At 44.6% G+C, this 19,954-nt stretch overlaps 1 protein-coding gene across 3 annotated transcripts; it reads right to left on the minus strand.

The window, feature by feature from the left end:
- Positions 1 to 1,664: 1,664 nt before the first annotated feature.
- On the minus strand, positions 1,665 to 18,974 carry DYRK3 (dual specificity tyrosine phosphorylation regulated kinase 3). 3 transcript variants are annotated; one of them, XM_024751128.1, is made up of 6 exons: positions 18,030 to 18,248; positions 16,059 to 16,170; positions 9,098 to 10,227; positions 7,635 to 7,704; positions 5,804 to 5,835; positions 1,665 to 4,063 (listed from the first exon to the last, which is right to left on the minus strand). In XM_024751128.1, exons 1-6 carry the CDS (start codon positions 18,104 to 18,106, stop codon positions 4,054 to 4,056), a joined length of 1,431 nt encoding a protein of 476 aa, XP_024606896.1. In that variant the 5' UTR covers positions 18,107 to 18,248; the 3' UTR covers positions 1,665 to 4,053. The 3 variants fall into 3 exon arrangements, 1 of the variants encoding a protein (XP_024606896.1); XR_003003930.1 differs by adding an exon at positions 18,891 to 18,974 and having other exon boundaries at positions 1,665 to 5,835; positions 7,635 to 10,227; positions 18,030 to 18,170; XR_003003929.1 differs by having other exon boundaries at positions 7,635 to 10,227.
- Between the last annotated feature and the right edge of the window lie 980 nt (positions 18,975 to 19,954).

The following is a 19,954-nucleotide window of genomic DNA, read 5'->3' on the forward strand; positions in this document are numbered from 1 at the left end:
TCAGAGGAACCCCGAGGGTGACCCCATCTCATCTTCAAGGTCAGAAACAGAGGGAAGTGAGAGCCACGTAGCAAGGGGATAGCGTGTCTCTACACCATCTTTCCTCCTCAGCCTTCAGCTCCGAACACAAGACTCCAACTCTCGGCAGACTCAGAACATTCTCTTCTGAAACTCTCTCCCCTTCCCACCCCATTCACTTGCAGATTTATTCAAATTTTAAAACCAGAACGGACTGTGGATAACTTGGCATTTTCTCTAACTCCACTGCCTGGCTTTTTAAAATTCTGAACAGTCGACAGTGCTGCTGGCGCGCTCCATCCCTGGCAAATGCCACTCGAGTGCACTTTTTCACACACACAGCAGTTGCTCAGTAAGTCACTGTCAAGAGAATACATGCACCAATGAAGGCCTGTACGGACGGGCTTCAGAAGGGCAGAGGTGAGTTTAGTTTGGGCCAGGGCTCCCCGCCCAGGGATGATTAAGAATTTTCCGCGGTGGTTTGGATTGGGTGTCCCGAGTCTGCTTGCCATCAGAAGCTGTCAGCAGCCGCTTGCAGAGGCAGGGCTGAGCAGCCTCTGTAAACAAGCAGGGCGCATTGCACCCAAACGCACGCTACAGAAAGGTCAAGATCAGCCCTCAGCATTGGCACCGTCTAGCCACAGTCAGTTCATGTCCCTCTGGACGGATGCCTTCCCGGACATTGCAAGGCAAAGGACAACACACCTTGAGCTCTCATTGCCATTTCACTGCCTTTTCTAAGCTCTGATAAGCTTTTGCCTTAAATGGAACAAAAAACCGTAGGAGTGTCCTGGCTTGGGGCGTACTGGATCATGGGGAAATCTGAACAGCTATGTTCTTTTAACTCCCCCCGGCCTGTAGTTTCTCCAGCCGAAGTTAGTTTTCCTAACACGCAGCAGCTTCATGGGAGTTATGGGAAGGTCCTTTTCTAGCTTTAGGCCCTGCTCTCATAAAGCAGGAAGCCCATTCAAGAATCCAAGGGACAATTCAAGGGTGGCAGAAGGCAGTTCTTCCGCGTCCACTTAGCTCCTGTTGCCAGGGCAGGAAGGGCTCAGGGCCAATCAGAAGCAGGCAGCAGCTAAGGTGCCTGAGGGCCCCTAAGAACATTCTTTCCCTTTCCATTTGCTCAGTTCCCTTAAGCTTTACTTACCCACACACAAAAACCCCGGAAACTTCCCAAATAAGCTGCATTCCTTAAACTGCGTGCCAGACCTCATCCTTAAGCTAAGCTTAGGCCCCAGGAGAGTAAACATGATAACTCTCTCCTGATGGGAGAGCTGATTGTTAGGGCTCCGGGAAGCAGGCCATCCCTGAGTACTGCGCCTGTTTCCCCATCTCCCTTCTTTACAACAATGCCAGAGCTTATGGACAGGCGCTCTGGGGAACTAAAAGGATATTATAGGATGAATCTCTACAAGGCTGTTTCTCATTCCACTCCTTTTCTCATCCCAATATTTTCTTTTTCGAGCATTTTCTTTCTCTGTCATTGTCATCAAGTTAAGAGAGGCTGTACCTGCAGCACAGACCTAAAAATTCCGTGATTGATAACTTGCCTACCACACTGGGAACATTTCAGAGTATAGCACTCAGGGCCTGCTGGGAAAGTTGTCAGCCTTGGTTTTGAAACAGTAATGAGATGCTGAAAAATTCTCAAAGCAATTTTTATTTTTTAAAAAACGAACAACCTAAAATTAAAAAAAAAAAACAAAAAAACACTGACTCATCCATGCCAAACTGCGCTTTCCAGAGGAAGTGTGTCAGCAGATTCAAGTGAACAATGATAGAATCCCATGATCCCAAATGATTCAAACCTGATGCTTTAGAGGCTGACATCCTGAGCTGAAATAGCCACAGGTCACCATCTGGCCTGATTTAGGGGAGTCCTTTCTTTTTAGTTTATTTCTGTGGTAGCAGAAGGGGTGAGAATGTTTCGAGTCAACTGTCAGGCAGGCTTCTCCTGTCATAGAAAAAATTATGAGAGGTTGGGCTTCACTTAGTGGTTGCTGAGCTATATTAAGAATCATATCCTTTCTTTAAAGTCTAGACGATATATTTGTAGCTCTGGCTTATCTCAGGGGCTATGGCTCTCAGGGACCAGAGAGCTTTTAGTCCTTACATGGTTGGGTTCACTTAAAAACTGTTCTCGCTGAAATTAGCAGGCATAATTTGACAGACACTTGGAGAGGATTACCCCTAATCACATTCTGGTTGAAGGCCAGGTTTGGAAGTAAATTCTTTTAAAAGCTTGGGCTTTAGGAAGCACAGCTTGAAGGTGAAAGTGGGACATGTTATGTTGAAAAGAGGATATGAAAAATATTATTAAAAACTGAGAGGCTGATTCCTGGCAGAGGACAACTCTTCCTTGATTTGCTGATCCCTGGCCTTGCCTCTCTCTCCTTGTTTGGAAGACTCCAGGTTGTTCACGTTGTGGATGCCTGCAGTTGCTCTGTGCATATTAAGTTATAGGGCTGTACAGACTGGTCACCTCTGGCGAGACTGAAGAGACAGAGGAGAGCGTGTTCCGGCAGTTCTACCTGGTTCAAAGGATAAGCTCTTATCCTTAATTGTCAAAGGAGAAAAAGCATACAGACGCAGTCTGGAACAATCATTGTCACTCTTCCAACTTCCGTGTTCATGACATTGAATAATAGATGAAAGAGAAATAATCAAAAGTAAATGAGAAAGAGTTTTCCATGATCCACTAAAGTAGTAGCAGTATTCTGTTAGGAAATCCCAGAACAATTTATCGGCTGCTACCTAAAATTTCGCATTTAACTTTAATTATGCCTAGTTAGGAATTCAGCAAAACAGAAAGTTTCAACATGACCAGCTGCTACAGATCCAGACTGTTTCACAGTTGAAATTTTTGTTTAATCTTTTGTTCCGTTTTTTGATCACGCAAGAAACCCCGTTCTTAACAGATTCGGTGTCATGAAAACTAAAATATAATGACGTTAGCCAGCTAACCTGTCTGTCCCAATCCGCACCTTAAAACACCTAGGAATAAAGTATACTACTATGGTCATAAATTAATTTCATCTGGGAAAGGAGATGCGGGTTAGACTCTTTCCTTCTTCACAGAGCCCCTGGGAGACAGAAGCAGAATCTTTATATCATAGTTAGGTTATGGTTGCATTTTCCTTTTCATTATTATCAGTGTCAAATACCGGACCAGAAGAAGGTGGCCTCACATAACCCTTCTCCAATTACCCTCTCTCAAAAAGAAGAGATGGGAGATTGACTACATAGGTCAACTTGAAAGAAGACAAGAGGCGAGCACACTCCTGGTACACGGATGGAAACGAACCCTCATCATCTGCACATGCTCGGTAGCATCACAACCGATTAACTCAGAGCTTCATGATGAATGGGAGTGCCCGTGTGAAGCCTGCACTCTTAACACAAGGAGAAATCGTGATAGCACACGATGAACAGATCAATCACTGTGAGGGTAGAAAGTGGGATGGAGTCTAATAAAATGAGCAGGTATTAGCTGGGTTAGCCAATTTTCCATGTTCAAAGAAAAACATGATTTTAGGAATGAGATAAAACGAACATTCCTACCCAGCTCTGTACTGTGTCAATAACAATTTGGAAACTCGGTTGATTTTGTAAATTTAAAAATCAATAAGAGGGGTGAGAAGAGTCCCTGCCTGGATGGCAGTTTGGAATGGAAAGAGCTTGGGAAGGTTGCAAGGAAAGCCAAATGGATCTGACTTAAATGCTTTTGTTTTCAAATAATTTTTAAAAAAACGTTTAAAAGTTCCACCTAGAATTGTATTTAAATTTTCCTATAAATTAAAATAAAGTGAAAAACAGTGACCCCCGCTCCATCCTTTGCGGCCTGGCTTTTGTTTCTCACTTTACCGTTAGAAAAGTCGGGTCAGAGTTGTGTGGGTGTTGGGCGTTTAAGCTGCATTCTCCTGAATCAGGAGAAACACCTCAATGTTGCGATGCTCCAGAGGAAGCAGCTTGCCCAAGTCAGAGATGAAATATATTCGGAGTCAGGCGTCAAACCCAGGTCTCCTCACTATTTTATTCGTTCCTGGGGCAAGGGGAGAATGACGGTTGTTAGTGTGTATTTCAGAATCCAGTTCTCAAACTTTGATGTGCACGTGAACCCCCTGGGAATCTTGTTAACTAACGGGCAGATTCTGATTGATAAGGTCTAGGATGGGGCCGGCACTCTGCATTTCCAGGAGATGCTAATGAGGCTGGTCTGGCCCACAGCCCACTCTGAGTAGCAAGAGAAGTCCACTGCCTGCTAGTGAAGACACTGAAGTGGACTGGCTAAAAGTCAGTCACAGCAAGTTTGGGTCAGGAAGAGCTGGGACCGTATCACCCACCCATCTCTGCATTCCCTGCCAAGCCCCTGTTGTGCGCTACACCTCACTGCTGACTCTTACTGAATTGGAGTGAACTTTGGGAAATACCCAAAGGGCTGCTGACAAGCCATGTAGTAGCTGGCAAGGCTTTGGGAAGGCGGTGCTCACAGATCAGTCAAGGAATACATTAGAACACGGTTTCTCCCATTTCTCAACTTAGAAACAGTGTATCTTTAAAAAACCTGAACATCATCTCCAGAAGTAAGATATGGAGAAGACACACGGAAGACAATTAGCAGACAGTTTCTGGAATTCTCTTAGAGCTGAATGGTTAAAGATAAAACTAACTCATGCAGTAAGATTCAATGACCTTTGTATTCTAGTGACAATGATAATAACAGATGATATAAAGAAACCTGCCACCTCATTCCTAGAGCTCAATCAGAAACTCGGGACTTCACCCTAATTTCCTCTTCCAGATTTTGTCACCTTCAGAGATGTAAGGAAAACAAACACTTTTGTTTTCTACTGTCATCCTTCTCATTGGCTCCAAAAAATCTTGACCAAATAAAGTGATAATTTAATCAAGATGGGTGGGGCGTCAAAAAGACACTGACATTATAAAATTAAAATAGCAGCAGCTATTCTTAGCTGACAAACAAGTAAGGCATAAATAATTCTATCTCCCCAAGATGCTCCTCAAATCTACCACCGAAAAAGAACTAACCGAGCCTCAGTTTTCTTATCTGGTTAATGGGGATAATAACTCCCATCCTGCAGAGGTAGCAAATGAGTTAATGCTGCAGGTTCATTGCCTGGTATTCTGTGGGATACCCATTTTCACAACTGAACAATCTTTTCCCCCAAAAGTGGACAATGCAGGTGAGAATCCAGATGTATAATTGGTCCATGTTGAGGGATTATGAGGCTAGTTCAGTGAGAAGGGCAAGGAGGAAGGGGAATTGAGGATGCCAACGAGACACAATCATGGGATCCAGATTCAGAGGAACCAAGTGAGATGAGGAGGGAGTGATGATGGTGGTGGTGAAGGGTGGGGAAGGTGCTGGCTGCTGCTCCCAAGTGAGGGTGTTGCAAAGATGAATCAGCCCTGTCCCTGCCCTCTACCTACAAAAGCCATTCTACCCACACACTTCAGGGAACAAGGCAACCCAGCCAAACTGCCCTCATCCCTTTGTCACGATAGTGGAAATGTTTCTGTCTGGAAGACTGGGCAGATCCTCCTGAATGCCCATATACCTTAGACCTTCTATTGAAGCCAAGATTTTCTGAATAGCTGACCCCTGGAGAAAGTTGCATTGATTTTGAGATTGGGAGCCTCATATCAAGTTTCCAAATAGCAATACAGAGTGTTCCTCATTCATGATGTTGCATACTACTTCATTTACTGTGATTCGACAAATGTAGTTCCAAGCCCCCCAAACCCACACCCAGGAACAAACCTTGGAGTACCTTTCTGCTCTCCAACTCCACACTGTAAAAAAAAAAAAAACAACAAAAAATCAATAAAAGAAGGTGGGACTTTCCTGGTGGCACAGTGGTTAAGACCCCACGCTCCCAATGCAGGGGGCCCAGGTTCGAGCCCTGATCAGGGAACTAGATCCCACATGCATGCTGCAACTAAGAATTCGCATGCCACAACTAAGGAGCCCGCGTGCCGCAACTAAGGAACGGGTGAGCCACAACTAAGAAGCCTGCAAGCCAAAACTAAGGAGACTGCCTGCCACAACTAAGGAGCCCACATGCTGCTACTAAGGATCCGGCGAGCCGCAACTAAGGAGCCCACGAGCTGCAACTAGGGAGCCCGCCTGCCACAACTAAGACCCTGTACAACCAAATAAATAAATAAATATTAAAAAAAAAAAAGTCAACCAACTTGACCTGTTTAACTGAAATGATAAAATGGCTGAAGAACAATCCAGCAACTGTAAGACACAGCCTGAATCTCTGTACTAACTCTGATCCAGTTTGGTCATTCAGTGCTATGGCTGGGCAGGGATCCAAGCAAAAATCTGACAGTGGCTAGAAAAAGGGTGACAGCTTCTAAAAACTACAATTGTCCCTAAACTTGAAACACACTCATAAACCTCCTCAAATCCATCTGGCACAAATGCCATGTTTTAGAGCAGCCCACTCTCCCCGAACTTGAACCGGCCTGCAGAAGACAGTCATGCCAACTTGAATGACTCTGCTCTGCGTCACCCTCTAGGTTGCCAAATTTAGGCATAAACACACCCATTCACCCTCCCAGAGCTTTCTAGAATTGGTACAATGTCATGGGTTGTCTATATCCTGTCGCTTGGCCCAGGCTCTGTAACCTCATGGTCCATTCACTACACAAAAACAGACCACATGCCAACCTCAGCCACAGGCTCCCTTCTCTCCCAAGTCACACACAATGCTGGCTGACCAAGGAGACATCTCACTGACAACACAAACATCGAAATCCTGCACGTGGCAGATGCGTCTGGGGCTGCGGTCCTTTCAACACAGTTTGCTTAAGAGAGCAGGTCTCCCACACAGATAACGACTGGAAAGGCCACCTCACCATATGCTCTGCCTAGATAAGGCAGGAGCCTCACACAACTTCTCTGTAAGTTAGAGCACTCAGCAGGAGTTAGGGGGCTGAAAGGAGTTGCATATGCCATTGCCTTCCCTAAACTAGGGGTAGGGGAAATAATTAAGGTTTTAAATAGTCCACTTGCTCAGTCCCCAGAAGTACCAGGATATCCCCCTTTTAAGAGGCTGAGGTCACAGTCTGAACCCTTCTCTGCCCTGTGGTCCTTGTGCCTGAGAGGCTGGGGCCATGCTCTGGACATTTGTTCTCACAGCCTGTGCTGTGAGGAATACTTTTGGTTAAGGCACAAGTCCCTTAAGTAACATGCCCATGGCATTTTCCTTCTTTTTGTGACTGTGCTGTCCGACAAAAACAGCCTCGTTCCGACCTTATGGAATCTGTAGAGACTAAATTCTATCACAAAAATGGAACTGGATAGTCCTGAGAACAGTGTTAGAGAAAGCAACGGTCTACTCTGAAGGACACACTGTCAGGACAGAGTTCAGGTGGACTCTTGTTTTGGAGGAGGGTGGAAGTAGAGGCACGGCAGGGGGAAGAAAGCAAAACTGCAGCAGTGAGTTAGTTACTGTCCCTTTCACCGTCCTTCTGAATAAGGCATCTGGCTAGCAAGTAGTTTTATCACCTGCCCTCACTGTTTAAATCTTAGCAGAGAAAAAGAGAGGACGTTGAAGTGGAGAAAAAATGAAATGGATTACCACCAGTTTCTGGATTTTCTTCTTATATCTGAAGCTCACTCCCAGTCTAGGGAATAGTCTTCGGTTTAAACTGAAAGTGAGAAAATTGTGGCACATTAAGGTGGCAGATAGCTGGAAAGAGGAGCGAAAGCAATGAAGCTGTAGATAGGGTTATGTGATAGCAATCACTTTTATACGGAAAGAGTCCATGGAAATGCAGAACTGCAGTTTGCAGGCTGATTCTACCTTTAACGTTCTGGGTCATTTGGGGCCAAGAACTTCTTTATCTTCCTTAGAGATGGGAGGAGGGATGCATGACTTGTTTTAAAGCCAGTACTTTGTGAAGTGGTAAGATGTCTGTAAAATGCTTTGAGTGCCCAGGAAACAAACCAGTGGCAAAATAATAATATATAAATAAAAATAGTAACGACAACATACAATAAAAACACCATGCATCACAGGATTGAAGGGCAGAGAAATGAGCCACGTGGAAGGCAGTGACGAGACTTTTCTAGGGGACCCACAGCTTCCCAGAGCTTCTCCCACCCCATACTCTGCTGTGAGCCCTTTCACCTAACATGAGCCCACAGGACAGGCTGCTGGTGCCAGAGATCTAGCTTTGAGTCTCATCTATAACTACGGCCATGTCCCAAATTAACCCTCTGCAACAGATGCCAAGGGAGACTAGAAGTGAATGTTCAGGATATACTTTCTGGTACATCATCTACCTTGAGAGAAACGGATTTAAACCAACAGAATAATACACAGGTTGATGAACACCTGACGATAATAACAAAAGATGCACTGACCTATAAAATGCCTTTTACTATGTATCCCAGGATGGACAATACAAGCTGGTTAGGTAATTAGCCCTTCAAGAGTTCTTTTACAGTCATATAAAAATGCTTTGCCTCGTTAAAAAAAGATATCTAGTCTACCAAAACCATATCCATGAATGGGCTTGGGTTTTTTTCCATTTTCAGGTTTGCAAGATAATTAAAAATCCCTACATATCATCTCTGAGCACACCAGCTGCCCATCAGCTGATCAGTTTTGGCAATATACCGCACAGAGGTAAACCACCACTGGTTTCTGACATTAAGTTAGCTTTAAGCTTATTGGCTATTCCTACAACTGGAGGCAGCTTGGAACCCAGGCCCGGGAAAGCGTTTGCAGGATTTACTACCCTTTTGCCTGACACCTTTTCAATGGTGAGAGGTCTGGGCACAGACTTGCTAATCCAAGGGTGTCTTAGTGCTTGAGCTGGGGTCAGGCGGGCAGAGGGGTCCCAGTGAAGACACCTTTTCAAAAACTCTATGAATAAGTAATCATCGCACCCCTTCAGTGCTGTCCCCCAGTCTTTGCTGCCTGGGGGACCGCGCTTCTTACCCCTCCGTGAACAACCTCCCACAAGCACAACCCTCCCATCTGCCTGAGTGGTCACAGAACAGTAGCGAGGTAGGCCCTTGGAGTTAATAAAGTACTTGGCACGTTTGGATTGCTCCAGGAGTTTTGGTGGTGGCATCCCTAGAAGCTCCATCATACAGGCCAGCTGGTCTCCTTCATCCTCTCCAGGGAAGAGAGGCTGTCCTGTTAAAAGTTCTGCAAGGATGCAGCCAAAACTCCATATGTCAATGGGCGTGCTGTAGCGGCTTCCTAAGATGATCTCTGGAGCTCTGTAGAACCGAGACTGGATATATGTGTAAAGCTTCTGGTACTCAAAACAGCTGGACCCAAAGTCAATGACCTTAGTCGCACTGCGCCCATGGTGTTTCAGGAGAATGTTTTCTGGCTTCAGGTCACAGTGAATGATCTTGTTTTTGTGGAGAGCATCCAAGGATTGCAAGATGGATTGAGCAAACTTGCGAACCAACTGGATGCTAAAACCCTGGAACTTGTTTTTTTTAATGAGTTCATAAAGGTCTATGCTCAGCAACTCAAAGGCCATGCAAACATGGTTCCGGAACGTGAAACTTTCCAGCATATGAATGACGTTCATGCTACCGGTTTTATCCTGCTTTTTAAGATGCTCCAAAATCCGGATCTCCTCGGCTGCTTGGCGATGGAAGCGCTTTTCATTGCGTACCATCTTCAGGGCCACGTACTGCCGAAGTTTGTGATCATAGACCCGGGCTACCTGCCCAAAACTGCCCTTGCCAATAATTTTCAGCACCTCGTATCGATAAGCTAGATGGTCTCGAGGCACGTGAATATAGGCCCCGTCTGCATCATCGTAACCCCCATTATTGGGACCACCGATAACTCCATGTCTTTTTTTGGCATTTGGACCCACAAAGTAAATTTCTGGATAACTGATGATTTCCAGCTTCTCATAAGCAGTGAGGTGGTGTTTATATTGCTTCAGCGCTTGTTCTGGAGTCAGAGGCAACACTTTGGGTGCTTTGGATGAACTGCTGGATTTTACTGTATTCAAACTATCTGAACTTTTACCCTGAGAAACTGTAGGAGAGCATTTTTCAGAGTCGTTGACGACATCTGACTGAAAAGTATCAGATCTTCTGTTGCCAAATTCTTGAAATAGTTGTTCTACCTTCATCTCACCTCCATTCAGAAAGCGCTGAGTAGGATCTCTTGTTAAATGCTCAGTGGTGATCTACGGCAAAGAGAAGTGAATCCATGTTAGAGTCACTAAAAACGGTGGAAGAATGAAAGAATCGTCCCCCTGACTGAACAAAACAACAAAACATGCCAGTTGTGTAGTTAAAAGACCCAAAAGTGAGATAAGAAAAGCAGGAGTCTCTAGAAACTCGTTTTATGTTAATCCTTAGGTTCCCTGACTGCTATGGCCACCCCAACCCCGCTACATAGGCCTCCCCTTTGTTCAAAACAAGACGATCATCTTACCATACCCGAAACATGCTAGATTCCTTCTAACTGGTATGTCTTCCTACCGAGAATCTTTTCACCCCATCCACTCAAATCCTACGCTCTTTCAAAGCCCAATTCTAGTCCTCCCTCTTCCACTTAGAACTACTCCAAGCCCGTACTAACTATGGCTCCACTCACATCTTAACTGCAGCTTTTTGAGTCTACCACGTAATCTGGCACTTGTTAAATATATACTGTCCTATATTGTTTACAAACTGTTTCAAGTATCTTCCCAAATCTTAAGGGCATGTACCAGGAGCAAATTAATACATATTAAAGTATTCTGTAAATGATAAAGGGACAGAGGCAGGAAGTGATCCCCATGTCTTCTGAATCTTGGTCCAGAACATTAACATAACCTGGTACCAGGTTCTCCTAGTGCCTGTACTATTCTCCAGTAGGGCTGAACGTTGACCTTGGCCTGGAATCAACCAAGGCTTCATCGTCTACTCCTGGGTCCCCAAATAAATGATCACATCTTTCTAACTCAGTTCATCGAATCACAAAATTTCTAATCCAGAGAGAACTCTTGAGATCACCAAGGCCAATTCTTTATGTATCTGATGAATAGCAGTGATAATCTAAGGCCCCAGGGTGTTTCTTGTAAAACTCTCCTAAAGACAAAGCGTCTCCTTTCTCTCTCCCTCCCTTGCTCATAGACACATACACTAGTCTCCCTCAACAAAAGCCTACGTGACAAAGGCATACAACTCTTTTTACTTGATTTGGCATCACCTTTTCCTGCAAGGAACAATAACCCACAGAATAAAACTCTATTTATTAAATACCTCTGAAATGAAACACAATTCTTTGAAACTCGATGGAGGGAAAGACAACGAAAAAGCCAAACACTAAAAAAAATACTAAGAAAAATATAAGAATGTGCTAGAAGGAAAGAAGAAAAAAAGTGCTAAATCTGTTGTTTGAAAAAAAAAGGCCGGCTGGGCTTCCCTGGTGGAGCAGTGGTTGAGAGCCTGCCTGCCGATGCAGGGGACACGGGTTTGTGCCCGGTCTGGGAAGATCCCACATGCCGCGGAGCGGCTGGGCCAGTGAGCCATGGCCGCTGAGCCTGCGCGTCCGGAGCCTGTGCTCCACAACGGGAGAGGCCACAACAGTGAGAGGCCCGCGTACCACTAAAAAAAAAAAAAAGTCTGGGATACTTCAAAGAACAACTATTTTTCTTAACAGACCCTAAATAACTGTACCCCTGATCTGTATGATTGAGAGCCTCTATGATCAGGGGTAGATAATTCCAGAGAAGCTCTGAGCTATATTTATGATCTCTTAAAATATAACACAAATTATAAGGTAATGATCCAAAGTGGCCAACCATTTAAAAAGTAGAATTTTAATATAACCTAAGCAAACAACACCTGACCCATCACCTATATAAGTAAAAATATAAAAGATGAAAATATAAAAAAAAAGGGATGAAAAAAATAATTAAGTGTTGCCATACTTTAGACAGCCCCTAATTTAGTTATAAAAGCACGACATTATTTCCTGCCTGCTTCTTTTAGGTCATTTAACCAATTTAAACATTTATATAGTACTACCGTTACAAAAATGAGGCACTGTACCATCTTACATATAAGCAAAGCAGCCAGTACGACGGTAGCCATACTTTGGCATTGAGTTTCTAAATAAAGAGGCAAGACACGGACCAGGAAAGATCTCTGATACCAAAATAGAGAACTATCATTAGTCAAGAAAATAAAATAGGCTTGCAGACAGAACCTAAATACCTTGCTAAAATGTAAATATAATGCAACATTTTTTTTATCAGCAATGAAGTCAAATAACCATTCCTGTTTTTAGGGATGAAAAAAAAAAAGGTCTCATCCATCCATCTAACATTCACATGAGCACTAATTGTTCACAATTATAAAAGTGCCAAAAAACAGGTTACCTCAAGGCACTACAATCTATTAGGAGATAGGTTTGGCTGAACTAGGGAATTATAATTATTTGGTTTTAGGTAGATTTACATAACAAAACCAAATATTTGCATGCATCTAAACCAGTTTTCCTTAAATTTTTACTACCTAACCTAAATGCATCTAAGTATTTACTGCTGAAGTCCTGGGGACACATTCTGAAGAAATGTGAAGTCAGAAGGCCTAGGTTGGGGCCCTGGCTACACTGCTCCAAAACTGTAGGTCACAGGGTAGGCTTAACCTTTAGCCCAGATTCTTAGCCTCAATTTCTTTATCTTTAAAATGTGGATAATAATACCTCCTTGCAGGATGTTGTGTGAATCAAATTATAATCAACAATATATGTGAAAGACCCTCAGAAACTATAAAACATGTTAAAAACACTGGTAACAATTAGGCAAAATTCTCAGTATATTGTTTAAACTCCAATACACCCTCCCTTTCCCCTTTTAGCTTAGCTTTTCTCTCTGTGGTACCGTCCTCTGCAGCTCCAGACTCCCTCCACCAGACATCTGGCATTAACTATGCCTTCTGCTCCATGAAGGCCTGCACAATCAGCCTTCCCTTAGGATGCATGGAAACACCTCACCCACTTTCTCCCCCACATAAAACCTCCTTTCAACTTGCCATGCAATTTAATGGGTTATCTCTCCAGAGATATTTGCCCTTTAACAAGCTCAATGCCTTAACCCAAGGGAATGACTCTCTAGGACCCGCAGCCATCAACGACAAGCTGGTAGGAAAGGTATTTGTGGTCCAGGGTCCACCCCTGGGTATTTCACCTACTCTGCCTACATGTAAGGCTGTGCTGGCTCTGGAGGTATTCATTTCTGTTTGTGATAAAGAGAGGGTCTCAGGTACAGAATGTTAATAAGAACAGAAATTTAATTTCCACAGAACTATTACAATAAGATTAAGGATGCCATTTGGATTTCCTGACTCATGGTTTTTCCTTAAAGTGAGCCTAAATCTCTCTCTCTGCAAATTAAGTCTTATTTTGCCCTCTGGAACTACACAGGAGTGTCCAAATTGCCACGTTAAAGCCCTTCAGATGCCTAATAGGGGCTGTCCTGCCTGCACCGCTTTTTCTCTAGGCTCATCATCCCCATCACATCCTCCACCTCACACAGCCTGCGTCAGGCTGCCTTACTATATCCTATTCACGTTCTCAACACGTTATGGGCTGCACATTATGTCTCTCTGCAAGTGTGGCTCCCAGAACAGAACAAGACACTTCAGGTCTAATCCTCTGTGGACTGTCAAGGTTTGAACCTCCAATGAATCTGAAGAATTCCAGAAAGGAATTTTTCCACACAGGGAGGGGTTCTCGCCTTAGCTTTCTTTCCTTTCCTGTAATAACTCAAATACTGGTCTGAATCAATTATGTATCAAGTCTGCTGTGCTATAAATAAAATCTTCCTTCCATTGTTCTAGGAGAATCTACAATTTTCACACATGTTAAAGTAGTTACAAAACACTATATATTTCTAGTCTAGGGTTATAATCACAACAACCGACCAATGTCTGCAATCGACTTCAAATATTTTAACTATGTAATTATATCCAGAGAGACAAATGATGCCAGATTAATCATGTTTTATTTAAGAATGCTTCATATACATTTTTAATTTGGAGCACTCTTTTTTTTTTTTTAACACCCCTGTATTGGAGTATAATTGCTTTACAATAGTGTGTTAGTTTCTGCTTTATAACAAAGTGAATCAGCTATACATATACATATATCCCCATATCTCCTCCCTCTTGCGTCTCCCATCCTCCCTATCCCACCCCTCTAGGGGGTCACAAAGCACCGAGCTGATCAATTTGGAGCACTCTTGACATTTCAAATAGAACCTTCAACTGTGTTAATCAAGTCTTAAAGATCTTGCTGAGAAATTCAGAAAAGGAATATCCTTCTCATCCAGATATAGAACACCACCCTCTCCCTCGCTCTCCACCCTAAATCTCTGCAACACAAAGCTAACCCAATAAAAGCCTATGAGGAGATGATTTATAGTTTACAACAAGAATGTAAGGGCATCTTGGATAAACAACGAAGCCAAAGGACTCTGTGAAATGAGCAATAGTGTCTCGCAATGGAGTCATGGCATAATGAACTATAAGTGTTACTAAGAGGTCAAAAGCACTTTTTTCAGCAAAATTTGCAAAGACACCATTGGTTTAGAATCTAAAATCTTGTGTTTTGCAAGCTGTGTTACTCTGAATACCATACAGTAAAAAAATTCATTTTGATCCTGAAACATAGAATTTAATTGCCCTACTATATGGTGATTAGCACTGGCCAACTCTGAAGTGAAGTTAAAATGGACTTTAAGTCACATGATGACCGACTATAAAAGTTTCCCAGAGAGATGTGCTAATTGTCAGCAAGTAACCACGAAATCTGATAGTCAACACAAGGAGTATATAGGTGGTTCTGGAGCTCTTAGAGGTTTTTACATATTAAAAAAAATAAGCTTGTGGAGAATGGAAACTTACTGCACTTCAGAAAGGAGATTAAAAATAGGGTGACCAGGGCTTCCCTGGTGGTGCAGTGGTTGAGAGTTCGCCTGCCGATGCAGGGAACGCGGGTTCGTGCCCCCGTCCAGGAGGATCCCACATGCCGCGGAGCGGCTGGGCCCGTGAGCCATGGCCGCTGAGCCTCCACGTCCGGAGCCTGTGGTCCGCAACGGGAGAGGCCACAACAGTGAGAGGCCCATGTACCGCAAAAACATAAAAAAAAAAAAAAAATAGGGTGACCAGCCTTCCAAATATATGTAGCCCGTATTTTGTAATATTATTAGCCTTGAAAGTAGTGAAGGGGTTGATTTTCAATGGCAAAAGCTGACAAATGGTTGGGAAGGACTATGAAAAATGCAAGCAGTTTTTTACATAGAAATAATTTTAGGTCTTAAACAGAAATATGAAGGAGAATTATTGATAAATTAGTCTACTCAATTATTCAGTTTGTTCATTGATGATACATGCAGCAAATTTTAAAGTCACGGGAGAGAGTGTCCCTATCATGGAACTTGTCCAAACCCTGCTCTCCCTACCACTCCATGAGTGCCGAGGGAATGGGAATTAATTTATTCTCTTAAACGTAAAACGGTGTCAAAAGCTAAATGTCTGCAAGCTCCAAAATGATTAAATGCATCGAAACCAAAATGTATTGTTCAAGTTCTATTTATGATCTATAAAATGGTTCTCTTAAGCATACTAATAAGCTAGGACTGCATTTCTATCGTGCAGGGAAAATCTGCAGATCTGTAAGTTCAGAGGTATTTTCTGTTTCTTGTTCTTGTTAAAATGAGCCATCATAATATACTGTACATATCATTCTATTAAAAAAATAACCACTATCTAGATAAAAGTAGCATGTTGTTTTTTTCCCTACCTACCCCAGTGACTGAAAGGAATAGGTGGGCTCCAAATCAAAATCATTCTGAAAAGCTGAACTTGGACCACAGAAATTGTTATTTCGAAGTCAAGAGAAACCAAAAGTGAATAAAAAAGAGCCGGGGTTACCAGTGAGATGTAACTGTACCTTGACCATTCAAAGTAGCACTTCCTCCTTTCCAGGCCCATTAGAGCTCAAAGAATTACTTCATTTACTTACATTTAGTCTTCTGGGTAGAGGTGGTTCAGAAGGATTGCAGAGTGCATTTGAACAGGGTGGGCATTTGGTTTCATCTATCATCACGAAGGTATCATAGACACCATCACCCAATCTAGTTGAAAGGATTACAGATAAAATCTGTCAGTAACTGAAGTATATAAATTTGTATTTCCAAGACACCCTGTGTCTTAACTGCTTCATATCTGCTACAAAGAATAATTAAGACAAACAAATGTCCACCCTGCATTTTGGCACTGAATACACACCACAGGGGTATTTGGCAGAGGAGAGGAAACCCAACTTTTCCTCCTTTTTTTATTTTTAAAGAAAGGACAGCTTTTCTAGGTTTATATTTTGAAATCGTTAACATAAGTCTTACTTTCTGAATGTTGTTAACAATAGGGGCTATCAAAAGAATCTCATTTAACTTACTACTTGAAAACGAAGGCTAGTTGAAATCTGAAGCCTAAAAGCTAACCAGAAGAAACAAACAAGACAGAGAACTGTATTTTCAAGTCGGAGACTTGGATTCTAATCTCAGCTCTACCACTGGCTTCTCTACCTTCCTCTCTGAGCCGTTGGCCACATGTTGTAAAGGGAAGAGTAGTTCCAGTCTACGCACTTCTGGGTCTCACAAGCAAGAAATAAAAGGCCTTCTTAGGGCTGTTTTCTCTTTATTTATTTATTTACTTTCCTACTTAACATCTATCTAACTTGTAGAAAAATACAGTGAATTCTACAGCAAATACTATAGGGATTCTCTAAATTACAAAATGTACTGGATTCCACATCTTTACCCACTTAATTTTCTGGTGGATGGTGGAAGCTAAATGCCAAATGATCATTTCTCTGCTCTGTAACACTGTGCCTCCACCGCTGTAAGGGAACACAAAAGACGGAGAGGATTTATTTAATCCACAAGATGGCTCTGAATAATGTATTTCATCTGCCACCAAGAACACGGATTTCCCAGTAACACACATCAGCATTTCACTGTATCATTTTTACATGATAGACTATGAATACAATGTTAATGAGCCAGCTGCAAGGGAAGAATTTTTTTTAATCTTTAAAACTATGCTGAAATATTTTAGTGGCTTATAAAAACTGTTTTGTCAAATTAGTTCTAGAGTTTTCTTAATCGATGTGTTATAGGAATACAAAGAGAAAAAAAAACGAAAAACAAAAACCAAACAGAAAATCCACTACAAATATTTTTGGAATGTTCTCTTTCTAAAAAACATGCTTACATTCTGATAAAATTATACCTTTAACGGGAACTGCTTCATTGACAAGAACCAAAAATTCTGGATGTGACTGATTCTTTGCCAACAGCATGAATAAAACAAACAAAATGGGACAGACGTCCACATTTACAGAGAAAAAGACAAACTGAAGACCTACAAGATTTCCTGTAAATAGCCAAAGAAAATTACCCAAAGGTAGTCTCCATGCAAATGAAGTGGGCAGGTGGTCCCTACTCTCCATTAAGGTGTAAAATACAATGCAAGGTGAAGAATCTCTCAAAACATGATCCACAGAAAGCCCTACTCAGCAGAGCCCCTCACGGCAAAGCCCTTGGTTATCTGCTCTGAGCAACAGGGCTTATTTGAAAAGGTATTGCTCCCTGTATCCCCCAGTTTGCTAAAAAGCCCCACAAAAAATCCCAGCTTCTCAGAGTTCCTTACGATATACCCCCGATCTAGGACTTCAGAAATAATCCCCAGGGTGGGAATTCTTCTTTCCCTAACTCCGCTCTGGCCCACTCCCGCGCTGGGCTGGGGGCAGGGGAGCTGATGGAGAGGAAGAGGGTGGGCCAGTCCCAGGGAGGGAGTCAGACCCCTTCCCTCGTCCTTCCTGCTTGGGGGCTCGCTCAACCTCCAGCCCAGTCCATCCACGCCCCCCGACCTCGCCTGCCAGTTTCAGGGGCTCACTCGGGCGCCCCAGACCGTTATCCCCCGGCGCCGTTACCTCCGCTGCTGGGGCGGGAGTCCGGCTCCTGGCGGCCCCGCATCCTTCCGCCCGGGCCCGCGAGCTGTGCCTCCCATCCGTCAGCTCGGGACCCCCCGGAGGGAGGGGCGGCGGTTGGACGGTCAGGCGAGCAGCGTCCACCTGCGCTGCGGCGGCTGCCTCCCGGGCCGCGACGTTTCCTCGGTTAACACTCTCTTGCACACACTGCAACTCCGCGCGCCGTCGCTCGGGACTGGCTGGGGTCGAGAACAGCCAGAGGAGCAGCAGGGGCTGGAAGGGGAGTGGTGTGGTCGCCTAGCAACCGCGGCACGCCCCGGGAAACGCCTCTGCGCAACTACGCGGACACGCACAGGGGCGGGGCCGAGGCCTCTCCCCACTGAGCGGCGCGTGTCTCGGAAGCTCTAGCTGGCTCCGGAAGGTGGGAGGCGGGAGGCTCGGAACCCGCCGCCTGAGGTTCTCTGGTCGCTGGCTGAGGCCTGAGGGCCGCGGCTGGGGAGGGAGAAAGGCCCTGACGGAGGGTTTGTGAAATAGCAGCTCCCGATTTCTGCCTCAGAAGTGGCAGCCGGCACCTCACGGTCAGCTATCTCTTAGCAAGTTGCAGCCTAGAATTCTAAAACCTCCCTTGAATATGAATAAAATAAGAACGGGGCTTCCCTGGTGGCGCAGTGGTTGAGAGTCTGCCTGCTGATGCAGAGGACACGGGTTCGTGCCCCGGTCCGGGAAGATCCCACATGTCGCAGAGCGGCTGGGCCCGTGAGCCATGGCTGCTGAGCCTGCGTGTCCGGAGCCTGTGCTCCGCAATGGGAGAGGCCACAACAGTGAGAGGCCCGCGTACTGCAAAATCAGGCGAGCAGCGTCCACCTGCGCTGCGGCGGCTGCCTCCCGGGCCGCGACGTTTCCTCGGTTAACACTCTCTTGCACACACTGCAACTCCGCGCGCCGTCGCTCGGGACTGGCTGGGGTCGAGAACAGCCAGAGGAGCAGCAGGGGCTGGAAGGGGAGTGGTGTGGTCGCCTAGCAACCGCGGCACGCCCCGGGAAACGCCTCTGCGCAACTACGCGGACACGCACAGGGGCGGGGCCGAGGCCTCTCCCCACTGAGCGGCGCGTGTCTCGGAAGCTCTAGCTGGCTCCGGAAGGTGGGAGGCGGGAGGCTCGGAACCCGCCGCCTGAGGTTCTCTGGTCGCTGGCTGAGGCCTGAGGGCCGCGGCTGGGGAGGGAGAAAGGCCCTGACGGAGGGTTTGTGAAATAGCAGCTCCCGATTTCTGCCTCAGAAGTGGCAGCCGGCACCTCACGGTCAGCTATCTCTTAGCAAGTTGCAGCCTAGAATTCTAAAACCTCCCTTGAATATGAATAAAATAAGAACGAAAGACATGGGTAATTTCTCAGACTTCACTGAGGGGCGTCCCTCCGGAGGGTAATAAGTTAACAAAGGAAACCAATAGTAATGAACCCATTTTGTGACACCACCGGCGCCACGAATATTTTCATTTAACCTCGGTAACCATACTAGATGACATCCCTCTTTTATATAGATTTAACTAGGATCCGGAATTTAAGCTGAGGTATGTCTGACTCCCCTGCAATGGGATGCCACGGATGGTAGGGCTCAGAGCCATTTTAAGGATGTGGAAACTGAGGCCAGAGGAGATCATGTGGTTGGCGAAGCCTGAACTAAATGTCTCCAAATTCCCAGCTTTCGTCCTGCTGCACCAGACACCCTGGAAAGAAGGCTCTTCCTGTCTTTTTCCTTGGAATGGGTGGGGTTTTTCCCTTTACTTTTCTGAAAAGTTAAGATGCCTCGGCAACACCAAGGTTAAGCGGTTTTGCATAGTTGGAACGAAAGTGAAAGGGAAGGAGGTTAAAACAGAAGAACACAAGTGTTGTTTTCTTGAGCGTAACAGCCAGTCGGATTACCTAAACCTA

The sequence above is a fragment of the Neophocaena asiaeorientalis genome, unplaced genomic scaffold, assembly GCF_003031525.2.
Source record: "Neophocaena asiaeorientalis asiaeorientalis breed wild unplaced genomic scaffold, Neophocaena_asiaeorientalis_V1.1 scaffold67, whole genome shotgun sequence".
Lineage (NCBI taxonomy): Eukaryota > Metazoa > Chordata > Mammalia > Artiodactyla > Phocoenidae > Neophocaena > Neophocaena asiaeorientalis.

What these genes read in the sequence shown, in the direction of transcription:
- DYRK3 (XM_024751128.1), bottom strand. Translation starts at nt 18,106, where the DNA reads ATGGGAGGCACAGCTCGCGGGCCCGGGCGGAAGGATGCGGGGCCGCCA. An exon ending in CTCTACCCAGAAGACTAAAT is followed by an intron (nt 10,228 to 16,058) that starts GTAAGTAAATGA and finishes TCTTTGCCGTAG; the next exon opens with ATCACCACTGAGCATTTAAC. An exon ending in GAGCAATCCAAACGTGCCAA is followed by an intron (nt 7,705 to 9,097) that starts GTACTTTATTAA and finishes TCTCACTTTCAG; the next exon opens with TTTAAACCGAAGACTATTCC.